Here is a 19,992-nt window from a genome sequence, read left to right on the forward strand (position 1 = left end):
GATGTGTGTTTGTTGATGGACTGACTCAGTCGTATAGGTTTTCTTACTTTCAGGGTGGAACCTCAGTTCCTCTTTGTTGATGTTCTTTGTGTTTGCCAGGTGTCATGGCATGTCAAATCAAATCTTCATGTCTAATACACTAGCCATTGTCGAACAGATGCTTTGTTGCATGATTAACAGCTGACATATTTGGCGTTATGGTATTTATAATACTCTAACATGACAGCGGGGTGCAGTTAGAAATAGAAAGTATTTTCTGATGTTCAGTCTGCAGGACTGTATTTTGTAAAGTTGTCTGTGAGAGCTGGCAGCTGCTGTGTGTGTGTGTGTGTGTGTGTGTGTGTGTGTGTGTGTGTGTGTGTGTGTGTGTGTGTGTGTGTGTGTGTGTGTGTGTGTGTGTGTGTGTGTGTGTGTGTGTGTGTGTGTGTGTGTGTGTGTGTGTGTGTGTGTGTGTGTGTGTGTGTGTGTGTGTGTGTGTGTGTGTGTGTGTGTGTGTGTGTGTGCGCCCCTGCAGAGCACACTGACTTCAGAGTGCTGGAGTGGCACAGAGGGAACACACCTGTTGGATGGAGGGGCTAGAAGAAGCAGGAACATGATTTCTGTACATCCTGCTGTGATCTGTCATTCCCCCCCCCCTCCCTGTACCACCTACCAGGCTGCTGGCAACCCACACTGAGGGCCGGCCATGAAATAACATGTCATTCTCTAAAGAAAGTGCTTGGAAGAAACCTGTTTTTATTAATTGATTAATCATTTACAATGATTTGTTAATTGAACTTAAATTAATACATTTTGTTTGCTTTAATAACTGACCTTTGAGGACATTTTAGCAAGTATCAAATTCAATCAGCCTGCAACATGTATGATGACTGTCGCCATAGCGTAACCAGACTGCATGCCTTTTCTTTGAAAGGCAGTAACTAAATCATCATCAAAGCATAGCCGAGTAGATTTTCATTCGTTCCAGCAGAACATTTCTCTGGTGTTTTACATCTCCAGATTATACATTTACACTCAGATTATCTATCTGTTCACACACATAATATTGAGACAAATCTCCCTCCATACCATGCTATCACCATAACAACCCTAACGGGCCGTCTCCACAGCAGCGTTAAAAAATCTTGAAACGCTTCTGCCCATTCACTTTGAATGGGGTGACGTCACTTTCCCTCACTTTTCGGCCGAAATGCATTGTGGGCAGGCGAGCGGAGATTCTCAGGATTTTCAAGATTCAAAGTTGAACAATGTTCAACTTTTGAATCTGAGGTGGAAGCGGCAGCCAATCAAATCCCGTGTACGCAAATCTGGCAGTTCAAGCTCTAGCCAATCAAACGGTGTGTATGCTGGGAGAGACATACCGCAGGTCATTTCCTCATATTCCAAAAAATGGAGGAGAAATTAGCGGTAGCGAATCAATCACCCCGGTGCTTTATGACCAGACCTACCGGGATATAAACCGGAGGAGCCAGGGCATGGAGGGAGGTGGCAGAGACAGTGGTAGGTTTTCGCCTGTTTTGGGGAGTTTATATCCAGTTTACTTCGGGCTTTTTGGCTTCGTATGTCGCGGGCGGGAGATTCATGTGATTGGTTGATCGCAAAAAAAAACCCCAAGCCTCAGATACGCCCACCTCCAAGATTTTTTTAACGCTGCTGTGGAGACGGTCCGTAACACATAGTTTAAATCAGGGGTGTCAAACTCAAGATTTGGCCAAACTCAAGGCCGGGGGCCAAATCCGGCCTGCGACTTCATTTTATGTGGCCCACAAGAGCTTGCAAAGAATATATGTGTATTATACGGTTACATGCCGATTTACAGAGGCACGTTGCCCACACATGGAGCACAACGCATCTCAAATTTGACTTTTTTCTCAGAATTTGCCTTTTTTTCTTCTAAATGTCACTTCTTTTTTTTGATTGTGACTTTTTTTCCAGAATGTGGCTTTTCTTTTTAAATCGTTTTGTGACATTCTCACTGAAGAGACTTGCAATTACTTGCCCTAGACTTCTGCTTTCAGTCGTAAATTATTATTACCTTATCCGATAATAATCCAATGCAGAGGCAATAATGTAATATAATACATTATTTTATATATATGATATATTTATATATGTATTTTTATATAGTCTTAAAGTTACAACCGGCCCTTTGAGTGCAACCATAATGCTGATGTGGCCCGCGATGAAATTGAGTTTGAAACCCTCAGGTTTAAATGGATAGAGAAGGACAATAGGTCCTATTTAAGACATAGTATGCACTAAATATCCTTGTGTGTGTGTGTGGGTGAGCAGCTGTGTTTTACAACTCTGATTATTTACAATTAAATCAATAAACAACTAGACTAGAACAATGTGTGTGCGTTTGTGTGTGCGCGCAGTACTACACACCCTTCAAATCTTTTACCAGAATTCATATATTGATATAAAATTATAAAATATCATAGGAAATGCTTATGTGGAGATTGCATTGAGAGTCTTCCTCTGTAACATCTGGCAGCTGTAATCAGGGAACAGAATAATAATATGTTTTGTAACACCACTAATATGAATCCATCAGATCACTGGGACACAGAGGTGGACACTTTACATAATGTCTATATAGCAGCTCATCAGTTAAAATAAGTATGAGTAAAGCCTTTTTTAAACCCGCTCATGGGTAAAGTGTTATGGCAAAATAAACTCCCAGCAGAGTGGTGCTGCAGGTCACATGGTGTTCACAGTCTGAAGGGTCAACCACCAGCAGTGACCCTGACCTGAGAGCAGGTCACATCCTGACTGCCTTATGTGATCAGGGGCCTCATTTATAACGCCTTGCGTAGGATTGACGTAGGAAGGTTGCTTACGTAGTACAAAGCACAAAAATAGGTACATAAATGTTCCGCCATTTTCCGATTCACAAAACATTGCGTACCGGCGAGAGAAGTGCGTACGGCACTCCCTACGCCTGTTTCCCTTGATAAATCACAATCGACTCGTAACGCCCATATTTGCCTATACATAGTCAAAGAAACGCCCATTCATTCATTCATTCTGACTGACTGCATGAAGAAGATCGCAGGAAATGACGATAGAACAGCTAAAAAAGACATCTCACACCGTGTCAGATTTTGGTTATTGTGGGGAGGTCGAGATAAATCATATTGTTTGGTGGATGCAGTTTGAAACCAGAGTAGCAGCATGGAGGTCGGATCGTCACCAAAATAAATAAATAAGTGGTCCGAAAAAAGTTAATGACAAAAAAAATACACATAACCTAACCTTCCCCAGGCAGTGTGTTTGTACCGGGGACAGGAGCCCCTTGATGAGAAACTGTAAGAAATGATCGGGGAATCTCTCCCTCATGACGACTGGATCTGAATTATTTTGTTGTATTTGGTGGTTTGTGTTCCAGCTGTCGATCAGCAACTATATATCCATAATCCACCAGTTAAAGGAAATACAACTAATGGGTTGTGTTATATTAGCTGTACAATTTACCACATATGGTGTTCTTAGTTTCCATACCTCCTGTGTTTTACGAGCGACTTATCAAGTCTTGGCAAACGGCATAAAACACGATTAAACGTGATAGTATATAAAACCATGCTCGTATCTACAACCTATAGAAATGCAAAACGGCGTCAGTTTAGACGTTATTCTGTCCTCCTGCTTACCGCATCATTTATGAGAAAACATTTCATAACATTAACACAACATATTCTAGGTGGTTTTAAATAGCATCCGTATTTATTTATTTCTCCAAGTTATGTTTTTGTGTGCACTGAGGAGTCTCAAACAGGCGTTTGTTTAATCATTTAAAGATTGGCTTTAATCAATGTTTGAAAATGAATTCTTCATATTTGATAAATGAGAGGTAACATTTTATTTATGGTATTATTTCCACATATTTCTCTCCATTCTTTCTTCTGCCAACGGTGTCGCAGTTTCTCGTCTCTCCCGTTTGTGTGCTTAGTGCGTACGCATGGGTTAGAGTTTGCGTGGAGGACAGCACATTTTCCCGTCAAGTTAGTATTTTATAAATCGCAAACATTGCGTAGAAACTGGCGTACGCCATTTTTTGAGCGTATATCCCTTTATAAATGAGGCCCCAGGCCTCTCAGTCATAGTCAATGAATGCTCAGGGTTAATGTGTCATTGATTTGACTCTGAGGAGAGGGACAGACAGATGAAAGAGATAGTGAGAGTGAGACAGAGAGCTATTGAAAGTGTCCATGTGTGAGCAAGTGAAAGAAGAAGAGTGCATAGAAGGAGAGAAGTCAAACTGAACCCACTTCCCTTATTATTTCATGATTACTATTCAGTGTAGTGTGTGTGTTCCTTAGTCTTCTCTCTTTAAATGTATCTATTTCTGGCATGCATCTCTCTTGAGAAAGAGAACTTCAAATAATTGCTGACCTGAAAGTGGACTAATGATTGTGAATTGCCCAAAATTCTGCCTATTTTGATAACTGAATCTACAACTAAATAATTGACTAGGCAAATATGCCCAGCACAGGTTGCAACACTGGTAAAGCCTTATGAATGGGTTTCATCGTTGTGAGTTTACTCTCTTTAAGTTTTGAAGTGTTGATCGACCTATTCAACAATCACACCGTCAGTGGCACAGCAGTCTACAGCCGACCTTTGGCCCAGTTTGACAACAGGATACATGCAGTCCATCAAATCATGCCATATAAGGCAGGTGGGAAGAGAAAACGAGTGCACTTCCTGAGTAGCAATACAGTTATTACACATTATTTAATCTAAAAATCAATAATGTATTAGTTTATTACAGAAGCTCTGTATTGATTGATTTGCATATTTGGTAGTAGTGTCATGTCTTTTGCCTTTTTCTTTGAATGCTTTGTTTTTGCCATGTTGCTGGATGTTCTCCACATCGCCCTGGTGTTCCTCTCTGCCAAACCAACTCCTCTTCAGAAAAAGCTTTTATTCAGTGACAGTTTAAATTGGACTTGGCAATCAATTACGATGTATTGTCAGATCAAGTGTCACATTCATCTTGCATCACAACAGCTCTACTTGCAACATCAAACAAGGACAAATATTAAGACACGATATAAAGAAGCTGACATTTAACATAACATCACAATCACTGAAGATGTTCAAGACCCTCTAACATACATTTGACCTGGGATTCAACTCTCTTGTTTGATTTCAGGATTTACTGGTGCACAAAGGAGTGCTTCAGTCTCTCCTTATTAAAAGGTGGGACCTTGTACGTCTGATTTGATGGCAACAATTCACGGTCACTATTCAGGACATGGTTGGGGTCAGAGACGAGGTTGTTGGCCAGCCTCACTATGTATGTAGATCTAATGTAGAAGGGTATTCTACCTCCACCAGTTAATCATATGACTCCTGACCACAGCCTGGGTGAGCACCCAGTGCACCCTGATGGCAGGTTGCATGTCACATGACACCAAGCAGTAAAAAAAGGTTTCCCATCTGCTGCCTCTCTCCTAAATTGTTAAAAAAAAAAAAACTCCCTTTATTGTTATATTTATAGGATGTACATCCAGACTGATTTACATACACAACCCTCTACCTCTCTGTTTCCCTCCCCCTCTCTCTGACCTTCATCAGATAATGGATGGCAAAGCGTGTGTGTGTGTGTGTGTGTGTGTGTGTGTGTGTGTGTGTGTGTGTGTGTGTGTGTGTGTGTGTGTGTGTGTGTGTGTGTGTGTGTGTGTGTGTGTGTATTTGTGCAAGCATGCATGAGTACGTGCATGCATGTGGTGTAGTCTCTCTAGGTCACTTAGTGATGCATGAGCTCTATCATCCCCACCTCTTCATCACTTTTACATTCTGCTGCACTTTTCTTGATCAATTATTCAACACACACACACACACACACACACACACACACACACACACACACACACACACACACACACACACACGTTGTCCTGTCTGTCCTCTTAAGCTCTCTCCATGCCATGAAGCTTGTGTGAGTAAATATGCATTGTCATTATGAGTTTGGTTCTCTTTATGAAGACATTACATTGTGTGTAGGTCCTCTGGTTTGAATGTGTGTTGTGAGTTTAGAGTAAGTGAATGTGTCTCTCCTGCTGCCTGTTGGGAAATATTCAGCGACAGAATGCTTTTTCCTGGCACACTGGCAGATGTGACCCAATTGTGTGTGTGTGTGTGTGTGTGTGTGTGTGTGTGTGTGTGTGTGTGTGTGTGTGTGTGTGTGTGTGTGTGTGTGTGTGTGTGTGTGTGTGTGTGTGTGTGTGTGTGTGTGTGTGTGTGTGTGTGTGTGTGTGTGTGTGTGTGTGTGTGTGTGTGTGTGTGTGTGTGTGTGTGTGTGTGTGTGTGTGTGTGTGTGTGTGTGTGTGTGTGTGTGTAAAAGTCATTTTAGAGGGGATAGAGGACCTGTCATGTCCTTTCAGTCTGAGAGAGGGGAATGAGAGCAGGATCCACAGATGGCAGCCCTGCTCTGTGTTGGGAGAAATGTTCAGTTCAGAAGTTCACAATGACATGTCTTGAATCCAGTAATGAGAAGTCTTTGAGAAACTTTATTCCATCCTTTCATTCATTCCATCCCATGTTTCCATGCACTTGATGAATCTAGAACAGGTTTAGCACTAAAGGACTCCGTGTCATCAGCTTCACTAAACACAATACACTTTTATGAACCTAAATAAACGTCCTGCTACATTTTTATTCACATGTTTTGTAGCGTTTCTTTATCTATCAAACTGAGTAAAGGTGGAGTAGGTAATTTTGGAGAAACCGGCTCGAGATCGCTAGAATTTGAAAATACACAGCCGGAAAAAATCTGCCACTTCCTTACAGAGCCCCTCCTCCAACACACACGAACGTGCACATGACCAATGAGGGCACGAGATAAGTTTGTGCACAGATGGAAGGCTGACAGGCAGGTAGGCCATCCAGTTATTTTAGCCGGGCCGGCTAAAATGATTGGTCGTGCTTTTTACAGTATTACGGCTTCCACAGATGACATTTTTTTATGGATTTTTTGTCAAAGCACTTAAGATATTCATTGCTATCGTGATGTTAAGAGCATTCCATGGAATATAACAAAAAGTGTATCTCGAGCCGGTTTCTCAAACTTACCTACCCCACCTTTAAGGTTGGTTTTGACTATGTTTTTCTTAATGTATACAATAAACTGTGTATCTGTTAATCAACAATAGAGATTTTGACCAAATTCAGAGGAGCATCTGGTCACTAAAAGGAGATTAGCTGGTCCACCTTAAAGGTCAGCCCACCTTAAGCTAGCCTGGGTCAGTGTTGTTGCTAACTTCAGGGCTAACCCACTTGACAAGGGGACAAACAAGTCACAGGAACTTGTACTGTCAAATTGCCTGTACACACGTCGCACGTTATGTTCACTGCAACGTTTCTAACTTCATATTTAATCAGCAAAGGTTTGTCTAGATGCGCCATAACCTTGTTGTGGCTGTTGCTGCTTAGAACACCATCATTTGCTTACGGAGAGCAATAATATCTGATACAAGTTTTTTTACATATGTTCCATCTGTGTTTGTAACTCAGGTTATGTAGTAAGTGAAACAACTTTTGAAGTACATCCAATCCTGCTTTTTATGACCATGACAGGGGGATCGTGTGCATGTAAATAACTCACTATCAGTGCAGAATAATAATGATGCTTCAGGATATCAGGTGCAAAAAGTGACATTTGCACTTTGAATAAATACAGATGATGTCCAGTAGTGCAGTCTGTACTGCTGGTTCACTCTGCCAGGGAAGGCTGGACATGTGATATGTATAGACAGAAATAGAGCAGCAAACACTCATACAGACAGACACACTATCATGTTTTGCTTGCAAATGTGCTCCTGTCAGAGTGTGGGTTGAAAGGGAGGGGGGTCACAGCGGTCATGTTTCTCACCTCTAATCTCTCATCTCTCTCTATCAGACTGACCCTGTTATGCAACCATAAATCACAGCAGCACCGACCCATGCTTCACACACACACACACACACACACACACACACACACACACACACACACACACACACACACACACACACACACACACACACACACACACACGCACACGCACACGCACACACTTGTGCTGTGGCTGTCCTCTCTCGCTTTACTTGACTGATATCAGGCACTAAAATAGAAACCTCATGTAACAGGGTAATAAAGGAACCTGAAGACTGACTCTCCACAATAGATGAAAGCAACCAATCTGGGTATTTTCCCTCTCTTTCACGGCCCTGCCTCTTTTTGGGTCAAAACACTCGCTGTCATGTGACAGGCCGTAAATAGAGATTCTTTAGTTTTTACCAATCACATCAAAAAATTCAGAATTTGGCGCATTTGTTTATCGACAAAGAGCCCAATTACGATGGCCATACAGGCAACAATTACACATTGTCATTAGAGATCGATCATTGGTGTTGATTTATTGTAATTTGAGTCAATAGGGAATCAATGTCCTGTCAGTCTGCCAGTGGACGAGTGGCAGGCAGCAGGAAAAGATTTCCTTAATGCCACAGATCTCTTATTTAACATCTGACTTTGGATCTATTTTGTTTGACGTGCAATACACGACAGCAGTTTTATGATACAACTATTTGTATTCTTTGTTTTCACCGGAAAGTGGGCGGGGCTGTCATTCCGCCATGCAGTGACGTAGCGCCAGACCCGGCGCCAGAACAAATCTAAAGGGAGGGCATATGATTTTCATGGGAGGGCACACAAAACCGTCATGTGCTGCGGGCCTGCGGCACAATATATATCAAACAGCAAGGCCAACTCTGCATCTTTGTGCAGCGTATACTCAAACAGCGATAGGAAGAGCCCACTGCCTGACTCGGACATGCTGTGGAGTGAATCGTGGTCACCTCTGAGAGGGAGTTGGTTGACAGCTAAAAAAGCTATAATATCAACGACAGCTGACACGTAATAACGGTTCCGTGCCAGCTGATCTGTGTGCACCAAAGTACTAATTTCCTTATTTGTTTCCTCGCGTATCTGTCTCTCTCTCCACAAACTCTCACATGAAATGTGTTCTTTTGATGCGGCATGTCTTAGCAGTCCTTTATCAGTCTGTAATGCGGGTTTCCAGTCGCAAAAACCTTTGACAGTAAAAGCCGCATCAGATGAAGACGTATTTACTTTAAATTGTCTACAGGGGAAACAAAAGGCTGCGTCTGCTTTTAGCGAATATTCAAGCCATGGTCTGTTGTTGTACCATGCAGTGGCAACAGTGTGCTTCTTTCCTGAAAACAATCTCTCTGAATAACGATCCAGTTTCACCTGGTTGGGTTTATTAACCCCAAGATCATCTGGGGCTGTTGGTCTTTGAGCGTACCAATAGTACCTGTTGATGTGCTGCAAGGTAGCGTCTGTAGTGGAGGCACCGGCACGGAGGAGGAGGATGCTGGCGGGTGTGGTACAGGGTGTGGCAACGCAGGTGGTGATGGTAGGGGCACAAGGAGCTGTGCCTCGGAGGACAGCGTTGGTGGCGCCCGCCTTGATGAGTCAAGGATTGGGCTCGCTAACTCAGCCCCGGGGTTTGCCGAGGTCAAGCTTGTGACATTAAGGCGTGCTGCTGCAACGGCAGGTGCAGGGTCGCCAGCAGCACCATCGGCTGCAGTTCTTTCATCGCTATTTCGTTTTAATAAATCCTTAGACCTTTTAAGCCAATTTCTGATGTCCATTTTGTAATTCAAACAGAAATGGGAGTCTACAGAATGCACAATAAACAAATCCAGAATAGGCGGCAGAGTGTGACGCTGTGATTGGTCTAAATGTGGACGAATCACAAATCACAACAGACACATGAATTTATTTGACGTAGCCTGCGATTTTTTTTTTTAGTTACTATCTGACATCACATACATCGTAGCATAAAAGTTCAGTTTATTTATAATTAAAAAAATAAAGATCTTTTAAAAAAAGAAAAATGATAAATAATAAAAAACTTGTTTATTGGGGGAGGGCAGGAATGTCAAATGGGAGGGCCTGGCCCTCCCTGGCCCTCCCACGGCGCCGGGCATGCGTAGCGCTGCTCTCACCTATGAGGAGTATAGTATACAGTAGATGTACATAGTTTGAGTGCACTGCGGTCACAGCAGTACAGATGGATATGAAGGATACAAGTGGAAGTGTTGTCTGTGCAGTGACAGCTGAGCTCAGGCTGCAGGCTGACAGACATCAGAGTGTGTGTGTGTGTGTGTGTGTGTGTGTGTGTGTGTGTGTGTGTGTGTGTGTGTGTGTGTGTGTGTGTGTGTGTGTGTGTGTGTGTGTGTGTGTGTGTGTGTGTGTGTGTGTGTGTGTGTGTGTGTGTGTGTGTGTGTGTGTGTGTGTGTGTGTGTGTGTGTGTGTGTGTGTGTGTGTGTGTGTGTGTGTGTGTGTGTGTGTGTGTGTGTGTTAGAGGCAACATCAAAGCGGAGTGTACTGCCTTTGAACTGTCAGACTTCTTCTTATTAATGTATTCATCACTCTGGAGCTCTCCTTCCATCCTGCTCCGTCTCTTTCTCCTCTCCCTCTCTGCAGCGTTTCATCATGTCCTTCTCTCATCTCTTCTGGAGCTCTGTCATTCACCGCTCTGCCTTCATCCCTCTGTTCCTCTGCCTCACTTCTGACTTTTGCTTTTTCATGGAGATGAAGATCTCCATGCATTGTTTATCACATGTTTAGTAGAGGATGTTGATGAATTCTTGTAATGACTATCCCTCTATTGCTGCTGATGTGCAGGGTGGGGAGAGTCACTTCACAAATGTAATCAGTAACTAGTAACATGTCAACAAAAGTACCTAATCTGAGTATCAACATACAAATGTAATGTAACCTGATTACTTTCTGTTACTTTTGGATTACCTCAATATCATATGCAATGCAAATATAAACAAGAGAAAATAAATAACAATAGGCAAGGCAAGTTTATTTATATAGCACCTTTCAACACAAGGCAATTCAAAGTGCTTTACAAAAATGAAAGACATTAAGAGCATTAAGAGACATATTATAAAATGGCATTTAAAAACACTCATTTAAAAGCAAAGATAATAAAACATGAATACAATAAGATGTTTTTTACTTGTTTGAGTAACAGTAGTAGTTTACAAATGCTGTTTATGCTTAATACATTAATCAAAAGCATAGATTGTATTTTTGTTTAATAAATCCGCCTACTGCATTAAAAAAGAAATGTATTTAAAATAAAGAAAATGAAAGTAGCCTAAATATAAACCATAAAGAAAATTCATTCAGTACGTCTCCCTATAACATATCGATCTTTATTTCAAAATGTATTGTAACACTGAAATCCTGTTAGTAATCTCTATTGTTTCTTAAATGTAACAGTAATCTGATTACCTTTTTTGTAATGTAATTATTATCAAATACAGTTACCTTTTTTTGTATCCTGATGATGTCATCTGTTACTCCCCAAACCTGCTGATGTGATATCAGAGTCCTGATAGAAACAGGTTGTCCTACTGGTAAACTCATAACTGTGTAGTTGTTTGTTGTTGACCATGTTGTATGTTTTGTGTGTTTTCAGGCATTTAAGCCAGTGGTGGGGAAGAGCCTGCTGTCCTCATTCACAGCGGTGGAATTCTTGTTAGACCGACAGCTCGACTTCCTGTCTGACCTTTCAGCCTTCCAACCATACCAGGTAAGAATCACACACACACTCTGAAACACACTGAATCATCACAGCAATGCTGAATCATAAATGATGGTACAGTCACTTCAGTGAGCAATGCATCATGGAAGTATTGACTTTAGAATGAACATGTGGTTCCTCTTCTGTACGAATCGTAGTTCCAGTTTTACAGCGGACAGAAGTTAGATAGCGTATTAAAGTAATGTTGGTTTGAAATTAACTTTTTGTCTGTGCTGAATTATTGAAGTGGTTTCAATTTAAGAGCAGTTAACACATAATTGCGATTCATTTGACTGATGCACTTCTGATAAGATTTACAATATTTGTGGGATTTTTTTGTTGTTGCCATAATTCCTACAATCATTGAAAAATAGATTACAATGTTCATGTTCATCATGATTTTATAACTTAATAAAAAATGTACGCATATTTAGCCTTTAAACAAATAGTGTGGTTCCTGCGTTTGATTATCGCACTAGTACATGTTGCAATTTTGATTACATTTGGATTCATGTGTAGCCTTAGTTTCTGTTGGCTGAAAAAGAACTATAAATATACTGTCCTGTGGTAGATATACACACTGTAACTGGATTGAATTTGCTAATGAAGAATTAGTCATTCACAATTAGTTTGAGGCTGGAGACTGCAGCCATGGAGAGCAGGGTGGGGGGGCGCTGTGTTCCATATGGAGGTGACTGCCAGCCCTTAATGTGAATGTAAAGACATCATGTGCAGCCACAGTCTGTCCTCTGACAGATTGTACACATGACTTACTCATAAACTACACACACATTAACACTCCCTGATACATAAACACATCACAGATACTGTAGCTGCACAATTGGCAGTAAATCACAGAGCTGTACATATTCTGGTGTTATGCGGCTGCATATTTGATGTGTGTGTAGTGTGTGTTCTGCTGAACACAGCTTGTAGTATTGTGCTGGTTGGAACACTGTGTTCCACTCAGTGTCAGGCAGACGGACACTGTGTTCTGTCTCCATCTGTCTTCAGGCTGTGCTAACACAAGACACAAACTCTATTTCTGTTTTGTCTTAACTTTGCAGCCAATCAGAAGTCAGCTTCACTGCCGCTGTGTCCTCCGCTGACTCCCTCTCCTTCTTGTAATCTGTGCTGTAGTTTCTGTGTGCAGTAGTGTCTGCACTGTCAGCTCCCTCAAATGTTCTCACTAAACAGGTGTGATGAACATTCTACCACTGTATTCTGACGGCAGCAGAGCATACAATAGTCTGGGAGCTTGATGGTATCACAAGAAGTTGCTCTTTTTAGTTGCAATGAGCTTAGCTGAATACGTTTAAGATGTGTGATTAATTATTGATCAAATAAACCTGTTAGTGATTGTATATTGCGTGGAGAGTAACAAACAGCATCCAGGTGGAGATGCACTTGAGGCTCATTGTTTACTTTCATTTGTATTTGTTGGAGTGATTTTAGATTGACCTTTGACATTAAGGCAAGGCAAAAGGCTACATCTAGAGGAACTTGCATATAACCTGCATATCAAGCTTTGAGTGGTGGGAAGACTCGAAAAGCACTAGATAAATGCCAAGGTCCAATGACCTGTTCCTGTATACCAGTTAAAGGTCCCTGCATGATATTTCAGACATTTTTGGAGTTCAAACTCACGATCAGTGTTTATTGTAAACTCTCCTGTTTTCCTATTGTGCCAGCTACTTACCTTTTGGGAGCTTTGCTTTTGGAGTAACTTATTCTATATGTTCATCTTTGGAGCCTTGTCGACGAATGGTATAAAGTGCTTACAGTATGAGCGCTCATCAACAAGTCATAATGTGGACCAGAAAGCAGTGCAGTAAGCACAGCGTGTTACACACACACACACACACACACACACACACACACACACACACACACACACACACACACACACACACACACACACACACACACACACACACACACACACACACACACACACACACACACACACACACACACACACACACACAGTTTCCTCCATTCTTGAAGTGCTATGCCCGCACAGAGCTGCCTTTTCTTTGGGAGACCTTTGAACCTGACTGAGCAGTAAAAACAGCTCCACACACTCTCACACAAACTCTCACACACACTCAGTCAGAGCAGTGGCCACTCCCCTCTCTGTTTTTCCAGTTGGGCAGGAAGACCGGAGGGAGGAAGAGGAGGGAGGGAGGGAGGGAGGGAGGGGGCTACAATCTGTTTGGCATAAACTGTACAATGAAGTCACTGTTTAGGGGGCCAGCCTGCTGTGTGTGTGTGTGTGTGTGTGTGTGTGTGTGTGTGTGTGTGTGTGTGTGTGTGTGTGTGTGTGTGTGTGTGTGTGTGTGTGTGTGTGTGTGTGTGTGTGTGTGTGTGTGTGTGTGTGTGTGTGTGTGTGTGTGTGTGTGTGTGTGTGTGTGTGTGTGTGTGTGTGTGTGTGTGTGTGTGTGTGTGTGTGTGTGTGTGTGTGCGTGTGTGTGTGTGGCTAGAAAGTTCTGGTGTGTGTTGAGGCTGGAGGACAGGAGGTGGGGAATAAAACAGTTAGTGCTGACTCAGTTTGTCCAAACTACCCACTCTGAGCCCAGTAACAGAGCGTGAATTTTCCAGAGTATTGTGCTGGAACGTTCTCTCTCATACAGTGCTGTAGACACTGAGGGAGCACTGACCAGTTTTCTGTCAACTCCAGATGAGAAAACTAGGTAAAAAAGGGGAGCCTATGTTGCATATGTCGGTTTGATGACGCATGTTCTGTTCACATCAGGACAACGCTCGTGTTTACACTACAAAAGATATATGTGATCAAATGTGTTGCCGACCCCCACCACAAGTGGTTCAAATGGTCAGATCAGACCGAGTCTAGGGAGTATTTAGAACTGTCCATGTGATACAAACGCTCGACACATGTAGGGTCAAAGGTTGAACGTGTCGCTCCCTGTCTCTCAAAGTTTCTTTCCCAATTCCATTTCAAATATAAGTATGCCTTTGTATGAATAACAGGTAATGATTATACAATTCAATAAAAGAAAAAGAAGATACTATTCATTGTGTGAAGAAATAATTAAGATAAGATAAGATACTGTATACCCAGTTTGGGAGATTCCTTTGTCACAACAGCATTTAGACAAGCATTGCACATGAATTAAAAATAAAATAAACATTAACAGCAAATATATATTTCAGTTTAGACAGTAAAAAATAAACAAAACACAACAGTATGTACATAACAAAAGTAAAAAAAAACGTTTACCTAGAGTATCTCTATTGAATATACAATATTTATACAGGTTAACAAATAACATTGAAGTCAATGTACTTTGCCAGGCCAGCCCCCCCACTAACAAAATGTAAACAATGTAAACTAATTACATTATAAGTTAGCCAACATATACTATTTGCTTATAAATTAACAAGTAATTACAGTTTGGCTTAGTAAGTTAGTAATAGGTTATTAATTATATACATTAACAGAACTTAGAAGTTAAACGTGTGTGTTTCTCTCTCCCTCCCTGCTGTCAAACCCTTCATCTCAAGCTGTAGCCACACGAGGACGGTAACGGTCGTATCTGCTACAGTTCTCTATCAGATAGACGGTTCGGCCACACAAGGCCGACAGGGAAACGCAGATAATGATAACGATAACGGGTCCCAAGGTGGGTAGATCTGTGGACAAAACGCTCTGGGGGGCCAAACGGCTCCGTGATTACGCCCTATAACGATCATTTCCTGATAACGATGACGCAATAGCCCCGCCTCTCCCCACCTCTCCTGCTCATCCCCGCGTCCCCCGCGACATTGCTGATGTGTTTCGCCAACAACAACAACCGAGTGTTTCGAGCCAGGTCCCGGTATCTCGCAGGAGCTTCCAGCTAGTTTTGATCGATATGGACATAAACGCGAGTAAAGTCTAATCGGACAGGAGAGGAGACACGCAGCTCTGCATGATAACCTGCAGCTCCGCCCGCTGTGATGGAGCGATGAGCAGAACAAAACACACACTTCAAGTTAGATCATCACCCTTAGCTATTTTAATGACCTCTCAAACTACCTAAACTAGTTATAAATATGTTTATTTTTACTGTCGAGTCACTCATTACTGGATCAGCCAGCTGCATGAGACCACGGATACTGACGGGCTGTCAGGAGAGGGGGAGGAAAAGAGAGGCTCTGTCCTCCATGTATTATTCTTATATTATTATATAGAGTCGTTATTCATTTGTTTTAAAGCTCAATAAATAACAAAGAAGACCTTTGACCGGCACTTTTCTAATTTTGTCCGGAAGATTTAAACTTTAACGGACATCTTGACCGGCGAAACCCCACCTCTGCTGTTAAATCCAGCGCGGAGAATAAACAGAAGGGCAACCATGGCAACCATGCATGCGCGAGAAGTCTTCTTCGCTGCTTTTGGTGTATTTTGTGGCAGAAGTACAGCGCCACTTACAGGCCCGGCATATATGTACTACAGCATCTCCAGCGGTTCGAGCGGTCTCGTGTGGACGGACACGTTTCTGGTGCCTATTGCGTGTTGACGGAAGACTTTTTTGATAACGATTTCGGTCCGTTTGCGTTATCGTCCTCGTGTGGCTGCAGCCTCATCAGTGTCACTTTACTCTGAAAACGTCTTGTGTGCTTTCAAATACAGGACACACACACACACACACACACACACACACACACACACACACACACACACACACACACACACACACACACACACACACACACACACACACACACACACACACACACACACACACACACACACACATCTGTGCTCCATGAAAGCAGATGTCTGTGATATTAAGATATATATCACCAAATGAGAGTCATTTGACTGTGAATTGTTTGTGCTTTTTGAGAAACTAACTGAGTGGCGAGATGCTTTTAAGTACATTTTGTAGCTAGTATGAAGCCCTTAAAGGTAGGGTAGATAAGTTTGAGAAACCGGCTCGAGATACACTTTTTGTTATATTCCATGGAATGCTCTTAACATCTCGATAGCAATGAATATTTTAAGTGCTTTGACAAAAAATCCATAAAAAAATATCATCTGTGGAAGCCGTAGTACTGTAAAAAGCACGACCAATCATTTTAGCCGGCCCGGCTAAAATAACTGAATGGCCTACCTGCCTGTCAGCCTTCCATCTGTGCACAAACTTATCTCGTGCCCTCATTGGTCATGTGCACGTTTGTGTGTGTTGGAGGAGGGGCTCTGTAAGGAAGTGGCAGATTTTCTCCGGTTGTGTATTTTCAAATTCTACGCACTCGAGCTGGTTTCTCCGAAATTACCTACCCCACCTTTAAATAAATGCAATATTAATTATTCCTTCCTGCACATGTATATGAATCCATCCACATACACAAAGTATTCAAATATGTTATACTGTACAGGTGTATACACATTGGTACCTCACATCAATACATATTTGAACAGAACAATCCAAGTAGAACTGATTCCTCATTACATTACATTACATGTTACTTGTTAGACGCTTTTATCCAAAACGACTTGCATACTCAATACTGTGGGCAATCCCCACAGGAGCAATTTGGGTGAAGTGTCTTGCCCAGGGACACAACGACATGCTGACTGCAGTGGGGTTTGAACCTGTGCTCCCCTGATCCGAACACCAAGGCACTATCCATAAAGTGTGATGGTGTCATAGTGGTTTGTAAAAACCTGGGCAACAACCTGTTCTAAATTTAACTGTGGACATGGTGTAAGCTCCATCAGTGAAATGGACACTGGCTCACAGTGTATCACAGCTGACCCTCAGCAGGGCGGGGTTGGTTAAAAGATCTCTTAAAGGGGACCTATCATGCAAAATGCACTTTTGTACGTCTTTTATACATGAATATGTGTCCCCGGTGTGTCAGGGAACTCACCAAGTGTCAGAAAACACAACCCTCTCTCTTTTCCTCCATACCCAAATCTCTAAAAACGGGGCTGCAACGGATCTGATACAGACTGATACAGATTTGAAATATCTCTGACGTCAGAAACAAGGAGCTCCGCCTATATGGGCAACTCTCCACCTATCAGGGGAATGAGAGGTTGCCGTGGCATGGTAACAGCATGGTAACAGCATGGTAACAGCATGGTAACATGACGCTCGTGCCTCGCCCCCCTATAATAATAATAATCACAAACTGTCACAGACTGTTCCCTCATGCCTCAGCCTCACTGTCTCCACGGCAACAAGCGTTGTCCCTGAGAGGAAGTGTGTTTCAAGTGTTTAACAAGCCATCTGTCTTTGTCTCCATATCAATGTGAATATGTGTCATATTTGTTGTTATATTACTAATTATCTGTTGCACGAGTTGTCCTTGTGTCACACTGTTTGTAATCACAGCAGAGCTCAGACAAATAGCCCTGAGCTATAGAAATAATATCAGGAAGAGGTTACAGACAATTAATTATCCATAATGTATTTCAATAAATCTTTATTAAAGTCACACAATAAATCCCATTTCAAATTGAAAGAGGTTTCTTTACTTATACTGTGGATCAGCCAACACCATGTCAGTGGGCTCAGAACAGATCCACAGATTAGTTCACACCATGTCCGGTGACTGCATCCAATTCAGCATCACTGGCAGGAGAGGCTTGTTTAACTACAATATCTTTTACGTATTGCAGTGGTTGATGAAAAATACATGACACAACCTTCCACAACATCTGCATCATCATCCGTTCACCCATGATGTCACTTGTGCCACTGGACAGGGATACTCCCTGACTTATTATGTGAAGTCATTGGCCCATTATCATGGGACTTTCTGCTGCAATGTAAGACAGATGCTGTGCGTAGCTGTGTTTCAGGATATAGAACATGACTCTCTAAGCCTTTATTGTGTTTTACATTTGATTGCCTCAAGGCCTTATGATATCCTCCACAGTAAGCATTTGAACATAACAAAAATGCTGATCACCACTTTCATTGATTTTTGAGTGGTTTAGTCAATGTCGAAAATTGACCACCATAGGAAATGAATGAGATTATGTTTCTCCATCAGATACACACCCACAAATCGACAACCATGGTCATTTTTTAATACATTTTCAGTGTCTATTCTTTTCACTGCAGTTATTCATGTAAAACATGTTAGCAGCTTAAAAGGTTATGGTGATGATTTATGTTTTTGTGTTAATGTAAGAGCAGTTAAAACAGATCGGTCAAAACTGACTGGGAACACCGAAGTGAGGAGGGAGAAACAAACACAGGAGTGTTAAAAGCAAAGACATGTTTTATGCGTTTCTGTACTTCTTGCTATTGTGTTGATGAATTTAGATTCAGGTTGTGTGTTTTCTGAGAGAACTCTACAGCAGTGAAACATGGCGCTGTGATTAACAGAGGGCATGCCTTTACGTCTTGTTTTTCTCTGCAGTGTAATAGTCATAGATTCTTGATGCAATAGCAACAAGAACAGGTTCAGAAAGGGTAGAGCATGGGCAGATTGTGAGATGGATAATCAATCACAGACAATGTTGTGCTCTCTGATAAGAACATACAATAAACTGGGTCAGCAAATACAGCTGTCTGTTAGGATACAATACGACGGGTATGTGTGGGGAACACTGCGATTGATACTGACTCTTTGTGTTCATGCACCAGATTCTCCGCTCATTTTCTATTTCTCTCCACTCAAAAAACAGACCAATTGGTCGTCATGGTGACCATGTTGCCTTGGTAACACAGTCTCTGTGTGTGTCATGTCTAAACAGGCCAACGGTGAGCTAGAATAGATTACAGTGGTGTTGGTAGAAATAGACTAACACACTCATACATGTGTGTGTTATTTTCTAAACATAGCTGCAGCACAGTGAGGGCGTTATGAGATCCAGCTGTCAGCTCTACAGGAGAACATGGACAATATTTGGTGGACATGTTTTTATTAAGGCTGGTTTTATATCTTTACACACAAGTTAGTTTAATATTGTAAAGAATATTAGATATTGGTTTGCCTTTTTTTGTAATTATTTATCTGTATCTATTTAGTAAAGGCAGGAGACACAAACAAAGACAAGCATATTTAATATTCCATACAGTCCCACTCTCTGTTAGAGCTGATTGTTTTCCATTTCATCTTACTGTATGTTGTACGAACTTTTGAATTGTTTGTTGCAATATTTTTTTCCAAAAGAAACTGTCTTTGCGATCTTTTTTTGAAACTTCTAAATTCAGATCACTCCTTGATTCAGTTGGAAAAATATGTATCTTACTAAGAAAAATAATTGTATTAATTATCTTTGGACTATTTTCCTCCAGAAGCGCAAATCAAATGTTGCAAGGTGTAACTGTAATCAATATTGGGTGGCTTCAGTTCATTTAGAATCTTGGCAAACAGACGTGCAACGTATGGACAGTAGAAAAGCCAA

General features: G+C 41.7%; 1 protein-coding gene across 1 annotated transcript in view; it reads left to right on the forward strand.

The window, feature by feature from the left end:
- The window catches only part of jmjd1cb (jumonji domain containing 1Cb), a 123,550-nt gene that overhangs the window by 61,893 nt on the left and 41,665 nt on the right, over positions 1-19,992 (forward strand). Inside the window, exon 3 of the mRNA XM_034119169.1 lies at positions 11,514-11,627. Within this exon, the coding sequence (XP_033975060.1) occupies positions 11,514-11,627 (114 nt within the window). The remainder of the gene's footprint in view (positions 1-11,513; positions 11,628-19,992) is intronic.

Source organism: Trematomus bernacchii, unplaced genomic scaffold (genome assembly GCF_902827165.1).
Source record: "Trematomus bernacchii unplaced genomic scaffold, fTreBer1.1, whole genome shotgun sequence".
In the NCBI taxonomy this organism is placed as follows: Eukaryota; Metazoa; Chordata; class Actinopteri; order Perciformes; family Nototheniidae; genus Trematomus; species Trematomus bernacchii.